At 46.5% G+C, this 18,472-nt stretch overlaps 1 protein-coding gene across 1 annotated transcript; it reads left to right on the top strand.

Annotated features, from left to right (window-relative positions):
- Window positions 1-3,435: 3,435 nt before the first annotated feature.
- On the top strand, window positions 3,436-15,455 carry INTS14 (integrator complex subunit 14). The gene is made up of 10 exons (XM_063314542.1): window positions 3,436-3,975; window positions 4,541-4,804; window positions 7,470-7,588; window positions 9,035-9,177; window positions 10,452-10,544; window positions 10,634-10,778; window positions 11,235-11,368; window positions 12,278-12,396; window positions 14,021-14,086; window positions 14,986-15,455. The coding sequence occupies exons 1-10, from the start codon at window positions 3,754-3,756 to the stop codon at window positions 15,235-15,237; spliced, it is 1,557 nt and encodes a 518-aa protein (XP_063170612.1). The 5' UTR covers window positions 3,436-3,753; the 3' UTR covers window positions 15,238-15,455.
- Window positions 15,456-18,472: the final 3,017 nt, after the last annotated feature.

Genomic DNA, 18,472 nt, shown 5'->3' with positions numbered 1-18,472 from the left:
GTTTAAAAAAATGCTTGTAGATGTTTTTTGTTATTTAAATGCGAGTGTCTGTAATTTCTTTCCACTCATTTTCAGGCTTCGTAAGGCTTCAGTATCGAGAGTGGATCTTAACATAAACAATATCTGCAGGCTGCAACTTCTGTTTTTTCCATTTCCGTGTATCTCTAGCACGAACCATGATTAGCTGTCACCTGATGTCAGCCCTGCAAGATAGACCAGCTCAAGAAACTAACTCCATGTATTTATAGGCTCTAACTGAGTGTTTCTCAACCTTACGGACATTTAAGATGTGTGCACTTCAACTCCCAGAATTGGGAGAGTTGGGAGAATTGGGGAATCCTGGGAGTTGAAGTCCACACATCTTAAATGTCAGTAAGGTTGAGAAACACTGCTGTATATACTAACAGAATCTTGCAAGTCTGCTTGTGTTTTACCTCCCTTCCCTCTCCATCCCATATCTCAGGAGCCAGCCTGAGCCTCTTCCTCATACCATCCCCCTTCCCGGGGCTTAAGGGAAGCTTTTGTAACGGCTTCTGAATATTCCCTTCAAGGCCATCTCTGCATGCGTTAGGTGGGCCATTATGGCTTGTAAATAGTGATTGTTAAGCCGGAACGTGGTTGGGGGTCACACAGACTTTGTACGTTCCACCTATAGAATCCTACACCAATGCTTGGGACTTTGGAACATGCCGGGGGCTCCATGTGGCTGTGCCTCCACTTGGGAGCCATCCAAGTAATTTGGGTCCCCCCTTGCAGTGATGAGAATAAACCTATTTTCTTCCTAATATAGGTGACTCTAGCCTTGGGATACTTATGAATGGGTAGAAGGGGGGATCTTGAGCAGCAGAAACAGCTTTGCCTTCTTTCTGACACGCGTGCAAGTGAGCACAAGGGCCGTTTTATGTAGGTAACCCCTTTGCCCATTGAGTGCTATGCCACCGGAAGGGGTTCCTTTCCCTGGCATTGTGCAAACGGTCCGCCCATCTGCTGCAGCGCCAAAGGGGATTCTGAGCCCTTGATCATTCTGGGATCTGCAGGCACATCTACATGGACAAGCTCTTCCGTGGTGTTCCTGTTCTTCTGCAGTTTTTAGCAAAAGCTCCTGTAAATATGCATGCCATGGGTAACTGGCATAAAAGAAATCGCAGGTGAGATGCTGTGATGGGAAATTGTATATTTTTGAGCAAAAAGCCACTGCTGCTTATTCTCAATTTTTTTTTTTAGTTGTGCTCCTCTGCTGGTAACTAGGTGAAAGTCCATGCAGTTTTCATAGCAAACTTGCTGGTGTGGTTTGCTCACAGCCCAGAGATCTCCTGGAGGTCTCCCATCTACCCCAGCACCAATCAGCCCTGGTCCTGCTTAGCTTCTGAGCCCAGCCCAGATTAGGCAAGCCCTGCCATCTGTGGGGGCCTCGTCCAGATTAGACACCTTTTCGATTTTGTTTTTGGCCACGTTCAGGAACTGGAGGGTCACCATTTGGGCTTTGGGAAAGAGACTGATCTCACCAAGTTGAATTGCCCTATCTATTTCAATTATGATGATGTGCTGTGCTGTGCTATTTTAATGTCTCCTCTGCGAACTCAATGGGTGAAAAGTTCGGGCATAAATTGAAATTAAAAAATGAATAGGAACAATTCCTGCCCCGGTCAGCTTGCGCTTAACTGCTTTCAGTCCAAGTTTGTTCATTGCCTAATGGAAAAACCTGTCTTTCCATAGCGAAACCCAAGGCAGGATATAAATCTAACAATTATAACAACCACCACAATCATCACCACCGGCCTGCAAAGAGGCGGAAAACCCTCGCGGCTGCCCTCTAGCGGCCGCGCTGCGCCTGTTGCGAAGGAGGTTCCTACTGAGGCTGCGCATCCGGCTCGCGCATGCCCAGAAGGGGTGGCCCCTGGCGACAGCGGAACAGAATTTCGCGGCCGCGGCGCGGCGAGGAATGTTTTGGGGTACTGGGGCGGGGGGAGGAGGCAGGTGAGTGCCGGCCGCGGGGAAGGCTGACGCGGAGCACCTGGGGGGGCTTGCCGGAAAGGAGCCGCCCGGCTTGGCCCTGGGGGCGCGGGGGGCCCGAAACAGCGAAGGCGAGCGGAGCGGTTTGGGCTCGGATGGGAGACCACTAGGAAAGCCCAAGGCGGAAGGGAGGCGGGGAAGGCGGGACTTCATCCCGGGGAGGGAAGAAGGAGAATCCAGGGCAGCTGCGCTGCGGTCGAGGGAACCTTTACGAAGGAAGGAAGGGGAAAGGGAAGGAGGGAAAAAGAGAATGAAGGAAAGGAGGGAGGGAAAAAGGGAAGGGAAGGAAAAAGAAAAAGAGAGAAGAAAGAAGAAACAGGAAAAGGAAGGAAGAAAAAAGAATGAAAGGGAGGGAGGGAAAAGGGAAGGAAGGAAAAAGAAAGGAAGGGAGAAAAGGAAGGAAGGAGAGAAGGAAAGAAGAGAATGAAAAAGGGAGAAAAAGGAAGGAGAGAAGGAAAAGGAAGGGAGGAGAAAGGGAAGAAAGGAGAGAATGGGAGGGAAAGAGGGAGGAAAAAAAGAGAAGGGTTAGGGTTTTTGCTGCCACCGCCTAACACAGCTCTTCTACCATTTCAGATTTCTTAATCACTCCTTTAATTGGTTGGCCCTATTTTTGTAAGTCGTTTTCAACTTTCTCTCCCCCCCCCCGCCCTCCCGCCTTCATATTCATTTCTACTTTGGGGCTCTTGATGTTCTCGGAACTTGGTTGTATTGACTTCACTCGCCCCTGCACTGAAGATGCTCCCTAGCCTGGTAATGAAGTTTCCTCTGCAGGAAAACAACGAAGTTTGAAAAACCCCAAGGACCCAATAATTCAGCCCTGAACCACATATATTCCCTACTATTGGATTCACACTTTTCTAGCTCCCTGTTGTGGCTTTTCCATCTCTGTAGCTTATTTCAGCTTTGCTAATATAAACACGCGTGCTTCATATTTTGGTTTTTGCTGGCAATAATAGGCTGAGTTCACACACCATACTAAACAAAGTTAAATTAAGTTGGGAAATTTGTGATTGGTTTTTGGAATCCAGCCACTGCCTTGTCATGTTCTATGAAATAAGCTTTCAGATGAGGCAAAAGATTGTCGATTTGTTTCAGCACAACGTGTTATGTAAATTAGCAATTGCGTTTCGTTAAATACATTTTAACAAAATGCATGTAACAAAAATGTTAAATGTTTTGTTAAATGCATTTCAAGAGCCCGTTTGGTGTAGTGGTTAGGGCATCAGGCTAGAAACTGGGAGGCTGTGAGTTCTAGTCCTGCCTTAGGCATGAAGCCAGCTGGGTGACCTTGGGCCAGTCACTTTCTCTCAGCCCTGGGAAGGAGGCAATGGCAAACCACTTCTGAAAAACCTTGCCAAGAAAACTGCAGGGACTTGTCCAGGCAGTGTCCAAGAATTGGACACGATTGAACAGATTAAAAGAAATGGATTTAGAGTTTTGCAAAGATTCATAGAATTGGGGTCTGCCACCTGCTCAGAGCTGGAATCCAAATTACAGCATCCCAGCAGATGGCTATCCAGTATTTGCTTGAACACATCCAGTGAAAGGGAGACCACTCTGGGGATAAACCCAGCCTGTACATATGAAACAAACAGTGGCTTTCTTAAGACTGACCGGCTTGATTGACCAGGTGTAAATGAACACACACATGTAATTTTAAAGGGAGGGAATGTTGAAAATCCCCTTTTTCTTCCTTTGCAGAGACTTTTCGTTCTGCATTTGGCAGCATAAAGGGCCACCATGCCAACCATTGTGGTTGTGGATGTGTCCCTCTCCATGACTCGGCCGGTCTCCATTGAAGGCTCTGAGGAGTATCAGCGGAAGCATTTAGCAGCACATGGCCTGACCATGCTCTTTGAACACATGGCTACCAACTACAAATTGGAGTTTACAGCCTTGGTTGTCTTTTCGTCTCTCTGGGAGCTGATGGTCCCCTTCACAAGAGACTATAACACCCTCCAGGTGCGAATATAAAAGCAAAGGGCTAAGCTTGTGTTAAATTGTCATGTATGTTAATAGCTTGTAAATTTGGATAATGTTTTTTATTTCTTTGCTACCCAGTGTGCCTCTGGTAGCACTGTAGTCCTCACAACCATTCGTTTAGCAACCGTTCAAAGTTGCAACAGCGCTTACGATTGGTCCTCACACTTATGACCGTCACAGTGTCCTTGCAGTCACGTGATCAAATTGGCAACCGAAATGTATTTATAACAGTTGCAGCTGGCTCCCGACAAGCAAAGTCAGCAGGGGAAGGTGGATTCAGCTAGCGACCATGGCAAAAAAAGGTGGTAAATTCAGGTGTGACTCACTTAACAACTGCCTTGCTTAGCAACAGAAGTTCTGGTCCCAATTGTGGTCATAAGTCGAGGACTACCCGTATACGTTTGCTTACTAAATAATACATGTCCTGCATTCTGATCTTGAGCTGATCAGTGTTTTTTAAAAAATCAGTCTAAATTAACCATGCCAGTTTGCAAGTAGGGCCTTCTTTTAACCCAGACCAGCAAGCGTGTAATTTGTTTCACAGGAAGCCTTGAGTAATATGGACGATTATGACAAAACATGCTTGGAGTCAGCCCTGCTAGGAGTTTGCAGTATTGTGCAGCAAGAGTGGGGGGCTGCCATTCCCTGCCAGGTTGTCCTCGTCACGGATGGCAGCTTGGGCATCGGAAGGGGCTCCCTCCGCCACTCCCTGTCTACCCTCAGCCAACGGGGTGAGAGCAACCGGTTCCCGCTGCCTTTCCCGTTTCCATCCAAGCTCTACGTCATGTGCATGGCTAACCTTGAAGAGGTGAGTCCCCTTTGAGAGCCAGGAGGGGCTGTAATTAGAACAGAACTGAATTTGCATTTGTTTTTTCTTTAAATAAATTTTGATTGCTTTTTAATTAACAACAAAGAAGAAAAAAAACAGAGCCCCCAAATAATAATATCAAGATACATTACAGTATCCAGGAGAAAGGAAAAAAACATGAAAAAGTGCTATTACAAAACTGAAGAAATACAACGAAGGGACAAAAATATTGTCCTAGTATATTGTTACAGTTACAAATCGATCTATGTATTTTCTAATGTAATTATTATTCAGATGCATAGATATTTCTAAGACACATAAGTGACTGCATTTGTCGTAATGGTGAGTTGGACGGCCTTGCAGCTCGGTGGCACGTCTGCGGGCGCCGAATTGCATCAGAGCCTGGCGCTGGTCTTGACTCTGCTGCTTATGCATGCTGCTATTCATATGGTGCTTTAGGAGGACACGTGTGATCCCTCCCTACCTCAAGAAACTTGCGAAAGCTAAAAGCTAAAGCTAAGGGTTAACATAGTGGAAACAGGAGGAAGGAGGGGGAAATGGAGGGAAGATTACGTGCTTATCCTAGTTACACATGCACAGTATTAGTGGGCTCGTAGCAGAATGAGAAACCGACAGCCCATCCGGCTCCCATCGGCTCCGGCCATCAGGACCACTGAGGAGTGGTTAATGGGGGTTATTATCTCAGCAACGTCTGTCACATACTTTTCCCGCCGATGTTGTAGTTGTGCCTTTTGAGGATGGATTGGGAGGGAGGGATGAGACCATCCCTTGTGGGAGGCCATTGCAGACTGGAAAAACAGCAAGGGAAAAAGACAGTCAGCTCTGCTTTGCAGTGCCCCTTCTTACACTCAGGCCACATGGTGCTTCCCACACTCCTGCGTTGCTACCATTGTTGCAGAGACTAGGGTGGAGCATGGCTGCTGTGCAAAGCACCTCTCTGCTGCAGCCCCTAGGCACACGGGCACCCTTGGGTGTGGCTCCAGTAGATGACCACGATGGTTGCAAGGCATTTTCTTCCTGCTTTTGACAGGCCCAGCAATCTTTGCATCTGAGGTTTATGGGTGAGCAATTCTAGTGGATTGCAGCTGACAGTCAGTGAAGTACTGTGGGAAATAAGGAGATGCACCCATTTTTTGCAGAGGCAGAGGCGTTTTATGCAAAGGCAGCATAAAATTCTATTCTGTTCTGTTCTGGCAGCAATTTTATGCAGAGCGTTTTATGCAAAGGCAGAAGCTCATTTTATCAGGTGCATGACTAGTCCAGGGTTTTTTTTAACCTTGGCAACTTTTAAGTTGTGTGGACTTCAACTCCCAGAATTCCCCAGCCAGCATGGCTGGCTAGGGAATGCTGGGAATTGAAGTCCACACATCTTAAAAGTTGTCAAGGTTAAAAAAAAACCCTGGACTAGACTGCTAGAGGGTTTAAATTGGGGGAAGGGAGAGGAAAGTAAGTTGGTTATGCAGATGCAGGTTACGCAGGAGATAGATTACAAGTCATTTATCAATTAACAACTGTGATGAGCCTGAAATATTTTGATGTGTGTGAGTTCAGCAATCTGCTCAACTGCACTGTCAAAAGTTTCTTTTTTCCAAAATGTTTAGTTTGGGATCTGTAATGTAATATCCTGGGAGGTTAAAAGTCTCTGCTATTATTTTGCCTTTGTTCTCTCGTCAAATCCACGTCCATTAATTCTTTTGTGCGAAGTCTGGCCTCTTTGTACTGCCAGCGAGAGAAATCAATGGAGGCAGACTGATTCTCAGGCAAGGCCTATTAAAAGACAGGCAAAGAACCAGAATATCAGAACACCACTGGTTGTCCTCTACAGCTCTCAACTCAAGCCACTTAGATGCATTATTAATAAGCGACAATCCGTACTGGAGAATGACGCTGCACTTTCTCAAGCCCTGGATAGCAGATCCAAACTTGCATACAGACAACCATCCATCCTGCAACTGATTCTCACAAGCAACAAAAAAACAAGAGAACAATAATGCTAACGTAGGAACCAGACCCTGCAATAAATCCAGGGGTTTCCTTTGTCCCCACCTTTATACCATCACAGGACCAACAATTTCACACACAAGTTTAGAAGTACCTTCATGTCTCTTCCGGTAATGTGATATATGTCATCAGCTGTCAGCAGTGCCCCGCTGGATTCTGTGTAGGACAGACAGACCAGATTTTGCACCAAAAAATTAATGGGCACAAATTTGACATCATGACACAAAATAAGGACAAAGTAATAGCAGAGCCTTAGTGATTTTAACAGTTTATGTTTTCTTTTTATTATTGGCTACCTAGAATGGCTGTTGGGCAAAAAGGTGGAATGAATATAAATAAAATAAATAATAATGTTTATGAGCCACCTTGAGTTCTGAGGGGATGATGGGATATACCTACAATAAATGAAGTAAATTTAAAGGTGCAGAGTTATGTGAACTGTACGTTAAACTAAAAAAGGTTAATGCAGCCTCTACGTGCAGAAACACTTAGATACATACAAAGCAGGGTAGACAAATAAGCAGCTGTGTTCTCTCTGCTGATTATTGGAAGTTCCCTTCCAGATTCTGAGATGTAAAAAAAAAAAACTGTTTTGATACGCTTTTCCATAGTGTGTAAAACCGTGTTTCCTTTCGGTTTGAAGCTCCAGAGCTCCGATTCTTTAGACTGCCTTGAACGGCTCATTGATTTAAATAATGGAGAGGGGCAGATTTTTACCATCGATGGACCGCTTTGCTTGAAAAATGTACAGTCGATGTTTGGGTAAGCACTGCTGGATAAGAATCATTGTGTGAAACTTCCTTCAACAGTAGTCTGGGTTTCATCAACTTCTTCCAATCTGGTGCCCTCTAGATCTGCCTTTCTCAACCTTTTGACCCTGGAGGAACCCCTGAAATATTTTTCAGGCCTCGGGAAATCCCTGCACGATCAGGCTCAAATATAGGCCAGAAGTTACAAAATTATTATATTCGTTTCATGCGCAGGCCTGTATAGATGCATGATCGGTGTTCTTAAATGAAAAACGAAGAATGAAACTTACCTCTAATGCGAAGTTGCCCAAATTTGAAATAACTTTTTAAATAAATCATGCTGTCCCAGGAACCCCTAGGGACCTCTTGCGGAACCCTAGGGTTCCATGGAACCCTGGTTGAGAAACCCTGCTCTAGATGCATACAGCTTCAACTTCCTTAACCCCAGACACATCTGGAAGATGTCAGATTGGCAAAAGCTGGTCTGTGTGGTGCAGCTGAATACCGCAAAGGCCCAGTTTAGCCACCTGCTTATAAATAGGGCTTACAGGTCTTGAACTTTAAGCTGGATGTTCCATCTAATTCTCTCAAGGGTTCTAGCCAACTACATGAAAATAAAGGAAATAAAGCTGTTTGCTCATGTAAGCCGTTAGGCCAAGGAAGCAGTGAATTACTAACAGATAGCAACAAAATGCTATGGCCTATTCTATATATAATACTAAGCCACAATAGGATTTGTTGGCTTTTAGCTTAAAATCACACGCTAATAAGGATGTTGAGAGCCAGTTTGGTGTAGTGGTTAAAGGCACCCGGCTGGAAACCAGGAGACCGGGAGTCCTAGTCCGCCTTTGGCACGAAGCCAGCTGGGTGACCTTGGGCCAGTCACCCTCTCTCAGCCCTGGGAAGGAGGCAGTGGCAAACCGCTTCTGAAAAAAAAAAAAAACACCTTGCCAAGAAAACTGCAGGGACTGGTCCAGGCAGTCTCCAAGAATCAGACACGATTGAACGGAAAAAAGAATAAAGATGTTAAAAAAATAACCTTTGGTGTTATTTATGAAACCAGATTATATATGTTTTCCTAGAAATGGGCCCTTCTAAGGCTTCCTCTCTCCCTTCCTTTTCAAAGCAGAGTTCAGTAATTTCTGGAGCTCAAATTCTGGGAATTGGGCATTTCTGAGTAAGGCGGGGAGGCGGCATGCTTAGAGAAATTCAGGGTCCATTTCATGTTCAAGACCTACAGTACACGATGTTTGTTTTAGTGTGTGATGTGGAAGTCCTTTAGCTCACTCTGTCTGATGAATTCTGCGTGGCTTGAACCCTGGCAGCGAAAGACCCAGCAGAAGTCACCTGCTCAGCGGTCTGCATTTCCCCCTTAAAGATAATTTGAACAAGCCCCTCCCACAGCTCGCCAAGTGGTTTGTTTCTGTGGATTTCTACTAATGACCATCTCCTGTTCTAGAAGGCTAATAGATGTGGCATACACACCCTTCCATGCTGTTCTGAAATGCGGCCACTTGTCTTCAGATGTGCAGGCTTTTCCCAGGCCAGAGCCTTTCGTTATAGACGAAGAAATCGATCCAGTCCCCAAAACCATTAATACAGGTAAACAGTTTCTTCTTCTGTTCTCTGCAATGACTTTGGTCCTTGCCCTCTTCTAACATACTTTCTTCCTCCGACTCAAAGACCTTAAAATCTAACCATCACACCCAGTAAAATAAGTGTGTAAAAAAGGGACCTGTTGCATAACAGCGAAAATCCACCTAGTACCTCCAACTGTGGAAGAAGATGACGCTCCCTTGGGTTGAGGGACTCCTGGTGACCTCAGAGAGACATCTGTGCAGTTTTCTTGGCAACAGCACCAAAGGGATTGGACCTTGCTGTCTCTCAGGATGTTCTTTGGACTTCCCAATCTCCCCGAGAGCCAGTTGATCTCCCCTCCAAATTCTAACCAGGTCTGGCCCTGCTTACCTTACCAAAGCCAGCTGAGGACAGCCAGGTGTTATCATCTGTTGGGGTCTTAACCATGGAAGAATTATTAGTGACAATAGCTACTGGTAGATTTCTCGGCCTCTGTGTCAGCCCCACCAGGAAGACCAGTCCAGGAAATCAACTCCACAAGAAGGCTAAAGCTACTTTTATTCAGACTGGCTACTATAACAGTATCTTGCAAGTCTGATTGTGCTGTCCATTCTCCTCCTCCTAGCCAGTGAATCAGGGAAGTGTCTGAGCCACTTCTGAATGTCACCTGTTTTTTCCAGATTTAAAAAATGCTTTAGCCCCTTTTGCCTAGGCAACAGCTCCCGCTTACCCCTGTCAAGATCATCTTCCTTACTCCCTACACTCTGTGAAAGGGTCTAACCTACCATTTCCACCAGCACCAACTGCCTTTCAATTTTACTGGGCGCTCCTGAATCTCACCGATTCACGGAGGATACCTGGGTCACCTCCTTTTCATGAAAGTTGTCTCGTGACAGCTGGATGTCAGCTCCGTTCCCATCAGTCTGTATGGGCTGGTGAGCGAGTAAAAATACACATTTGCTGAGTGATCTGGTGCTCCTTTGGGTGGGTGTTTTGATTTCGTTGAAGAGGAACCCTTTCTCCCTTCTGAGAGTGTCCTACCATCCCTGCAATGCAGGGCTGTTGCGTGCAGTGTGCAATTCTGGATGAAGACGCAATAATGGCCTGCTTCGTTCTCCTGTGTTAGGACAAGCAGCGGTCTTGTGCGTGCTGCTCCTCTGTTGCACAAACCTGTGATAGATCCCTGGTGGTGTTTTCTTTTCTTGCAAGAGGATTAATGCCCATGTGAGGTAGTAGGTAGAACCGATTGAAAACGAAGCCCTCGGAGCTGATGTCTGAAAGCCCCTTTTCTTTTCTAGATCTGGAAATTGTTGGCTTTATTGACATAGCAGATATCTCAAGCCCCCCTGTCCTGTCCAGACATCTAGTATTGCCCATTGCGCTCAACAAAGGTGAGCTCCTCCGTCCTCCCCACTCTGGCAGTTGGCAGGCCCACCAGACAGGGCGGGTTCTGATGGCCTTCCATTCTCTTCCTGCCCAGAAGGTGACGAGGTGGGTCCAGGGATTGCCGAGGACATTGAAGATGAGAATTCAGCAAATCAGATTGCGGGGAAGATCCCCAACTTCTGCGTGCTCCTTCACGGAAGTCTGAAAGTGGAAGGCATGGTGGCTATTGTTCAGTTAGGGTACGGAAGATGGCGTTTGGGTGGGTGGAGGCAACGTGGGCCCCGGTTGCCTGTATCTCGGACCATCATTTTCATTCGGTTCGTGGTATTTTTGATATGTACTGGGAATGATTTAACAGCATGGTAAAAAAAAAAAAACATTGGTTTTACCAGCGGGGATGTCATTTGATTGTTGGTTCCTGTTGTTGACTTTGGAGGAACAGGAATTCTGGAAGCAGCTCTGTGGGTGCGGGTGCCCTTTGATTTAGGCAAATACTTGCAGCATGAAACCAAACGTTTTAGGAAGATTTGAGAGGTGAGAAAATCATTCTTGGATTTTCTTCATTCTAACAAAGGGGACTTCCATTCTGCTCTTGAAAAAGAAGACCTACAATCAGCCGATAGATACACACATGCGTGTTTTCTTCTGAGCAGCAACAGCTGTTTTCATTGTGGGTATGTTGTTCTTCCTTTCAGGCCTGAATGGTATGGGATGTTGTATTCTCAAGCTGACAGCAAGAAGAAGTCTAACCTAATGATGTCTCTCTTTGAGCCGGGACCTGAGCCACTTCCTTGGCTGGGCAAGATGGCCCAGCTTGGCCCCATCTCAGGTACAGGCCATGCTGGTTGGAACAGTGCCACTCGTTCCCTCCGCGTTTGAAACTTCCATTTTCTGCAAAGATTTGCTCCTTGTGATGAAAATGTCTTGATGCTCCTTGGAAGGTGGCAGTTCTCTCCTTGGGTGTGCTTTATCCTCAGGAGAAGACCCTTGTCTGTTGGGTGAGCAGTGGAGGGCCTCTTGCAGGATCTCTGACCTGTGTTGGTGGCACACAGCCTTCTACATCTCTTTCAGTCTCCCCGTTTCAGGAATTGCAGGGGTGCTTCTTGAAGCTTTAGGAAATGAAGATTGATGGGCGAATGCTGTAGTCTAACCTTTCCCAGTTCAGTACCCCCTAGGAGCGTGGACTTAAGTTTCCAGAATTCCCCAGCCAACTTGGTTATTCCCGAGAATTCTGGGAATTGAGCTTCATGCATCTGGAGCCTGGCAAGACTGGGGAGGGAGGGCTGCTCTTGTTTTACCGGGCAGTTTGAAGCTTGCTCCTGGACTCCTTGGGTCCTTCTCTAAGGCTTCTAAGACACTTGAAATCCTTAAGCCCAGGGCATAGGATTAAGGTCGGTCAGATGAAAGCACCGCTTTAACTTCGGAGTGCAGCATGTATTTTCTTTTCAAATGGAACTGTGAGAAGGAGGGCATCATAACACTAATATACAAGGAGTCCTTGTTTAACGACCGCCTTGGACAGCAACCGTTCGCAATTACGACGGTGACGAAAAAGTAACTTTGCAACCAGTCCTGGCATTTGTGACCTTCACAGGTCTGTAAAACAAAGGAAACCTGAAGTCAGATTGTAAGCGCAGTTGCGGTTTTGCTTAGTGGCCGCTTTGCTTAATGACCTAGTGGCTGGTCCCAGTTGTAGTCAATCAGCAAGGACTAGCTGTGTGTCTTAACTTGTTTTCAGATGCTAAAGAGAACCCATATGGTGAAGATGACAATAAAAGCCCTTTCCCTTTGCAACCCAAGAACAAACGAAGCTACGCCCAGAACGTAACAGTGTGGATTAAACCAAACGGTCTCCAGGTGAGCCAACTCTGACCGGATCCAACTTTTCTCCCTGCAAGCAGACAAAGCTCCTTATGAAAGGATTACAGGTAGTCCTCAATTTACGACCCTTTGTTTAGCAACTGTTCGAAGTTATGGCAGTGCTGGAAAAAGTGACTTATGGCCAGTCCTCATACTTACAACTGTCGCGGTGTTGCTGCTGTCACGTGACCAAACTTTAGGTGCTTAGCAACCGGCATGTATTTACAACGGTTGCAGCATCCCAGGGTCACGTGATCACCATTTATGACCTTCCCAGCCAGCTCCCAACAAGCAAGGTCAATGGGGGAAACCGGATTTGCTTAACAACCACATGATTCACTTAACAGCTGCAGTGATTCGCATAACGACTGCGGCAAAAAAGCTTGTAAAATCAGGTGTGACTCACTTAATGACCACCTCACTTAGCAACAGAAGTTCCAGTCCCAAGTGTGACCGTAAGTCGAGGACTGCTTGTAGTAAGAACGGCAACCTTTCTGGAAAGGGGTCTTTTGGTACATGAGAAGTGTTGTGCAATTTAGGGGTGCTCTCTGTTCTTGTGGCCACCTGGCAGGACCAGCCTAGGCATGGGCAGGAATGACGGCCTTGACAGTCCACGGGGCTCCTTCACAGAAAAGATGCAAACTGGCATGCAGAGCAGCTGGCATGCAGCCTCCCAGAAGTCATTACCCGCTAGTGGTTTTTGATGTTGCAGAAGGAGATAATGGTTAAATACCTGAGGAGCAGCTGTTATTGAGTGAAATCTCCCTTCAGTTGATACATAGATCAAACCATTTTGCCCTGGTGCCTCTACTTCCTTCAAGCGCTCACCAGCACGCGACTCAAAAGCCATGAGAAGAAATCCACATCCTCAGGAATCTGTTGAGCGTGTCCTCCTGTCCCTGCTTTTCAGCCAGGCGTATCAGCGCGTCAGACTGTAACGCCCGGAGCTTCCCATTTCCAATGCCAGACTGTTCTGAGGGCAGGGCTCTAGGTAGTTTGATGCAGAGTGGAGAACAGTTGGCACAACTCAGTAGAATCCAGCCCTGCCTTCCCTACCCTCCTCCCTGCCCCTGCACGGACTGGGCAACATTGGTGGGCATAGTTGTGTTTTTGAATTTCATGGGATAGGCCAGGAAAAACACTTGTCTTTGAGAGCTGTTCATTGTCTGTGTTTCACAGAGTTTGGTTCTACATGGTAAGCAAACACTTTGCATTATATTAAAATAAAATCCACTTGGTATGCTTCTGTTCCCTCTTTAGTCCTCAGCTGCACAAATTCACCCACTACAAATTTGCAGGTAGTTCGCATTCACTTGGAGCCCTTTATAGTCCTCCGCTTGTTGGTGGCATGGTTCTTATTCCCATTCCTCCGAGGTCACGGGTCTGTTTGCTCTCCGTGGGCATCCAGGACAGAAGGAGCTTTGGACAAAGGCAGGTCCTGTTCATGCTTCTGAACAGTGGTGGTTAGATGTTGAAGGCAGATGGCATTAAACCAGAATTCATCTCTCGCCTTTCCACTAGAGTGAAGCAAGGAAGAGTAATCTCTTTAGCTTCAGGTGGTAGCTCTGCTTTGGACTGGAGCAGGCCAAATACTATTTGTGCTTTCTCCTCTCTTCCACAGACAGACGTACAGAAGATACTCAGGAATGCAAGGAAACTCCCGGAGAAAACACTGACCTTCTATAAGGTGAGCGGTGGAAACAAGGCTGATGCCCAGCTATTATTCAACAGTCTCCCATTTTAGAATTGGATTCCAGAAGACACACGGTGAAAAGCTGAGGTGGTTTCATTATAGAGACTATAGTGAAACGCAACAGACTTAGCCGGTGTCCAGCATGGACTCTGTGTCAGCCCTTCAAGGTAGTCCAGACACGAAGCACAAACCAACCAAGAGTACTAAAATTACCTTTATTGTAAGGTTACAGCAGTGTTTCTCAACCTTGGCAACTTTAAGACGAGTGGACTTCAACTCCCAGAATTCCCCAGCCAGCATGGTGGCTGGGGAATTCTGGGAGTTGAAGTCCACACATCTTAAAAGTTGCCAAGGTTGAGAAACACTGGGTTACAATAACAGAATCTGTGAAGTCTGAAAGCCCTTCTCCCCTCCTTTACTTTTCCTTTCCAGAAAACTAAGGAGGGTCCCTTCTGAGGTGCTTCCCATGCCCCTTTTCCTTCCATGGGCTGAGATACCTTTTGCATGATGGGGGGCTAGGCTGCGGCTCTTCCTCCTGTCTCCCAAGGTCATTCCCACAGACCGTTACAGTCTGCATCTCCAGTGTGCCCCAGAATGTTACGCAGCTTGTAGGCATCCTTAGCTAAAGATGCCCAGCTTTATATATCAAAACTGGTTGTGTCCAGATATCTTCGACTACAACTCCTCTCTCCCCCTCCTAAGCAACATAGCCCTTAATAATTAACTTAGTTGAGTTTGATGTTATGGTAATTTTACTCAGATTTGCTGCTCTTTTTTCCAGAGTCCAGTCATTTGGGGAGTGAGAGGGTGGATTCAAGAATCTTTCCTTCTGACCCAGAATGATAATGCTGGAGAGGTGATGGCTGATCTTCTGCCCTTTTTGGTTTTTTCAGGAACTAAATCGGCTGAGAAAGGCCGCCTTAGCCTTTGGGTTTTTGGACCTGCTGAAAGGGGTGGCTGACATCCTGGAGAGGGAGTGCACCCTCTTGCCTGACACGGCGCACCCCGATGCGGCCTTCCAGCTCACCCACGCAGCTCAGCAGCTCAAAATGGCCAGCTCTGGCTCCTCGGACTACGCCACTTACGACCACAACATCACACCGCTGCAGACGGACTTCTCTGGCAGTGGGACGGAGCGGATATGATGAGCTCTTCGGCAGAGACTCTCTCGAGGATGTGCGTCCTATTCGTGTCGAGTCTGCTTTCGTCACCAGGAATGGACTTTCATTAAACTTGTTCCCTTTGTACTTCCCTTTTCCTTCTTTCATAAAAATCCAGGGAGGGAGGATGTTCCTGTCTCTAAAACCAGCCCACTACAAGTTAAAGTCATGATGCTCTTCCCAAAGCTTTTTTTGATCACTAAGGGAAGGCTAGGATGAAATCCAATCAGAGATGAAGTTGAAACAGGATGTTGCTTTTTAAATACGTGCGCTTCTACTGGATGTTAGGATCCTGGTTGGTAGTTTCGAAAGTCCCAGACCATCCGCTCACCCAGTTCATTTCGGCCCTTCAGGGTGGACCAGACTAGGAAACCAACGTCATGAATGCCAATACTACCTCTATTAGAAGGTTACAGTAACAGGATGTTGCAAGTCTGAGAGCACTTCCCCCCTCCCTCTCCCCCTCCCCCTCCTTGAGAACTAGCGAGGGTCAAGTCTGAGATGCTTTTTCACACTACCTTTCTGCCCCAGACTCAAATTTCTTTTATCTGACTGTTGTCCTGGCTGTGGATCTTCCTCCTGTTCCTCAGGGTGAATCCTTCTTCCCATTACAGTTCAACCTGCTACATTATGTCATATTCGTCTTTTGGGGTGGGGTGGGGGGACATTATTTTTACCCTGTGTATATCCTGTATGGTGCTTTTGGTTATATGGACCAGCAGCGTAACTTAAAAGCTAATGCCCCGGCTTTAACCATCTACAGTGCAAAGGTCCGTGAGTTCCATCCTTGGTCCGAGCCCTGCAGTCACCCCCAACTAAATACATCTGAAGAGTCCTGGTAATGAGGAAACTGGTCATGCTGTGCCTCCTGATGGTCTGTATAACTAGTTCAGCCTATAACAATAACTGGGCTGGACACGCTGTCTCCTCAGCTGCCTTTTTGACCTCTGTCCATGGCCTTTTGTGCAACACAGCCGAGACGGTTATCCTAGGCCGGTGTTTCTAGACCGTAGCCACTTGGAAGATCTGTGGGCTTCAACTCCCAGAATTCCTCGGCCAGCAAGGCTGGCTGGGAAATTCTGGGAGTTGAAGTCCACACATCTTCAAGTTGCTATGATTGAGAAACACTGATCTAGATTGCGAAGCTCTAGGAAGGTGGCTGAATTCTCTGCCAGGGTAAAGGTGGTCAGAAACAGGTGGCTCTGAACTTAATTCAGGCATGCTTAGATTCTGATGTGAATAGTCTTTTATCCAGGATAATTTGTATGTTAATGTTTTCTTCTTTGCTGACTAGGGAATTTGGGGGTTGAAGTCCACACATCTTCGAGTTGCTAGGGTTGAGAAACACTGGCCTAGGCTGAAGCTGCTGGTTTAACTGGGAGAAGAAAGCTTGGAGGAAGGTGGGGCAGCTGTCCAGGGTTAGCTTGTTCAGCTGAGCTGAAAAGCTGCTGGATGAATCCCAGTGTGCATCTTTCCCTCCAGCAGTCTCGAATGGCCCTTTTGCCCAAATGTTAAAGCCCATCTTTAGCCCGGCAAAGGAATGAAACCTGTCCCACATGGGCAACACAGTAAGTGACTACTTACAGGAGCCCTGTGTTGCTACCTACAGTATTGCAAAGCCAGTGATGCAGAGACACAAGGATGTTTTTGAAGGATTTATTATTAGAAATATGCCTTTGATTTGCCTTCCCCAAGACTTGCAAATACAGATTTGTAACAAAGTGCCTGCACTGTAGCCCCTTAATGGAGCCTCCCCAACTCTGGTGCCATCCTAATACATTAACACCCTCACACCTTTGCAGGGTGCCAGGGTGGGGAAACCCTGCCGTCAATGAAGAGGGGTGAAAAACACTAAATATCATCAGCGGCTGCTAAAAAGTAAAATTAGCATCAAGTACAGTAGCAGCCCCAAACCAAAACCCGTTCGCCCAACCAGAGAAACAAAAAACTCCAAATGGCCTTGAGAATGTGGTCGCTTGCAATCAGATTGCCGTGCGTGACTAACGCACAAGCAGCAGCTTCATCTTTTTGTCCCTCAAGGTAAGGATGGCATCTTTCCTAGAATCTAGTACTGTAGTCAGCTCTGCTGTTGAAAAGTGGACACACTCAATTTTCTTAAGCCACAAACCGTCTAAGGAGCATTTCCAGGTGTGCGAGATGAGGGTTTGAACCAGCTCTGTTCTTTATTACAAGAAAGCTTTACCGCCTGGGGGTCCTGCAGAGGCCTGCTCTATTTTAAATCAGCAGGATTTGATTATTCCTGTGTCAGAAGGTTTACAGAGTAGAGGTGTAAAGAACCTAATACGAGAACACCCCTAGGAAGAAGTAGACAATGGATTTGCCCCTACAAAATAAGTTATTTTCACTGTCAGGGTAAGGAAACAGGACTTGATCCCAACCAACCAGCCATTCCTCCCTTACGACAGCAGGAAATCCTTATTATTTCCTCATCCTTAACAAGCCTTAACTGTTCTGTTTCTTAGTTCTATAGGTCAGGGTTCCTCAACCTTGGCAACTTTAAGATGGGCGGACTTCAACTCCCAGAATTCCCCAGCCAGCCATGCTGGCTGGGGAATTCTGGGAGTTGAAGTCCGCCCATCTTAAAGTTGCCATGGTTGAGGAACACTGCTATAGATCCTTCTCAAGATTGTGTCTGGAAAACCCTTTTCTGCATACAGTAGTCCTCGCTTAACCACCATTCGTTTACTGATGGTTCGGACTTACGAAGGTGCTGGGAAAAAACTACTTACAACGGGTCCTCACACTTAGGACTGCCGCAGCGCCCCTGCAGACACGTGATCACAATTTGGGTGCTTGGCAGCCGGTTCTCATTTATAACCATTGCAGTGTCCCATGTTCACGTGATCACCAGTGTCAACCTTTCTGGCTGGCTTCTGGCAAGTAAAATCAGTGGGGAACCATGTGGTTCGCTTAACACCCACGGTGATTCACTTAATGACTGCTGCAAAAAGGTCGTAAAATCGGGTTGGATTCACTTAATGACTGTTTCACTTAGCAATGAAAATCCCAGTCCCAATTGTGGTTGTTAAGCAAGGGCTGCCTGTATCTCAGGCAGTGGAAACTTTTTATGCTTTTCCCCCACAGAAAGCAGCTTTGTTTTCACTAAATGCTTTGGGTTTATTTCATGTACCATAGGAAATAGGGTTTTTAGCACTGATCCTTTTTTAGCTTAACCAAGAAGTGTGTGGGGTGCGAAGGA

The sequence above is a fragment of the Candoia aspera genome, chromosome 13 (genome assembly GCF_035149785.1).
Source record: "Candoia aspera isolate rCanAsp1 chromosome 13, rCanAsp1.hap2, whole genome shotgun sequence".
Taxonomy (NCBI): Eukaryota; Metazoa; Chordata; class Lepidosauria; order Squamata; family Boidae; genus Candoia; species Candoia aspera.
Note: the sequence above shows the minus strand (reverse complement) of the source record. Positions and strands in the feature narration are given on the sequence as shown.

What these genes read in the sequence shown, in the direction of transcription:
- INTS14 (XM_063314542.1), top strand. Translation starts at nt 3,754, where the DNA reads ATGCCAACCATTGTGGTTGTGGATGTGTCCCTCTCCATGACTCGGCCG. An exon ending in GCATGGCTAACCTTGAAGAG is followed by an intron (nt 4,805 to 7,469) that starts GTGAGTCCCCTT and finishes TTCGGTTTGAAG; the next exon opens with CTCCAGAGCTCCGATTCTTT. An exon ending in AAACACTGACCTTCTATAAG is followed by an intron (nt 14,087 to 14,985) that starts GTGAGCGGTGGA and finishes TGGTTTTTTCAG; the next exon opens with GAACTAAATCGGCTGAGAAA.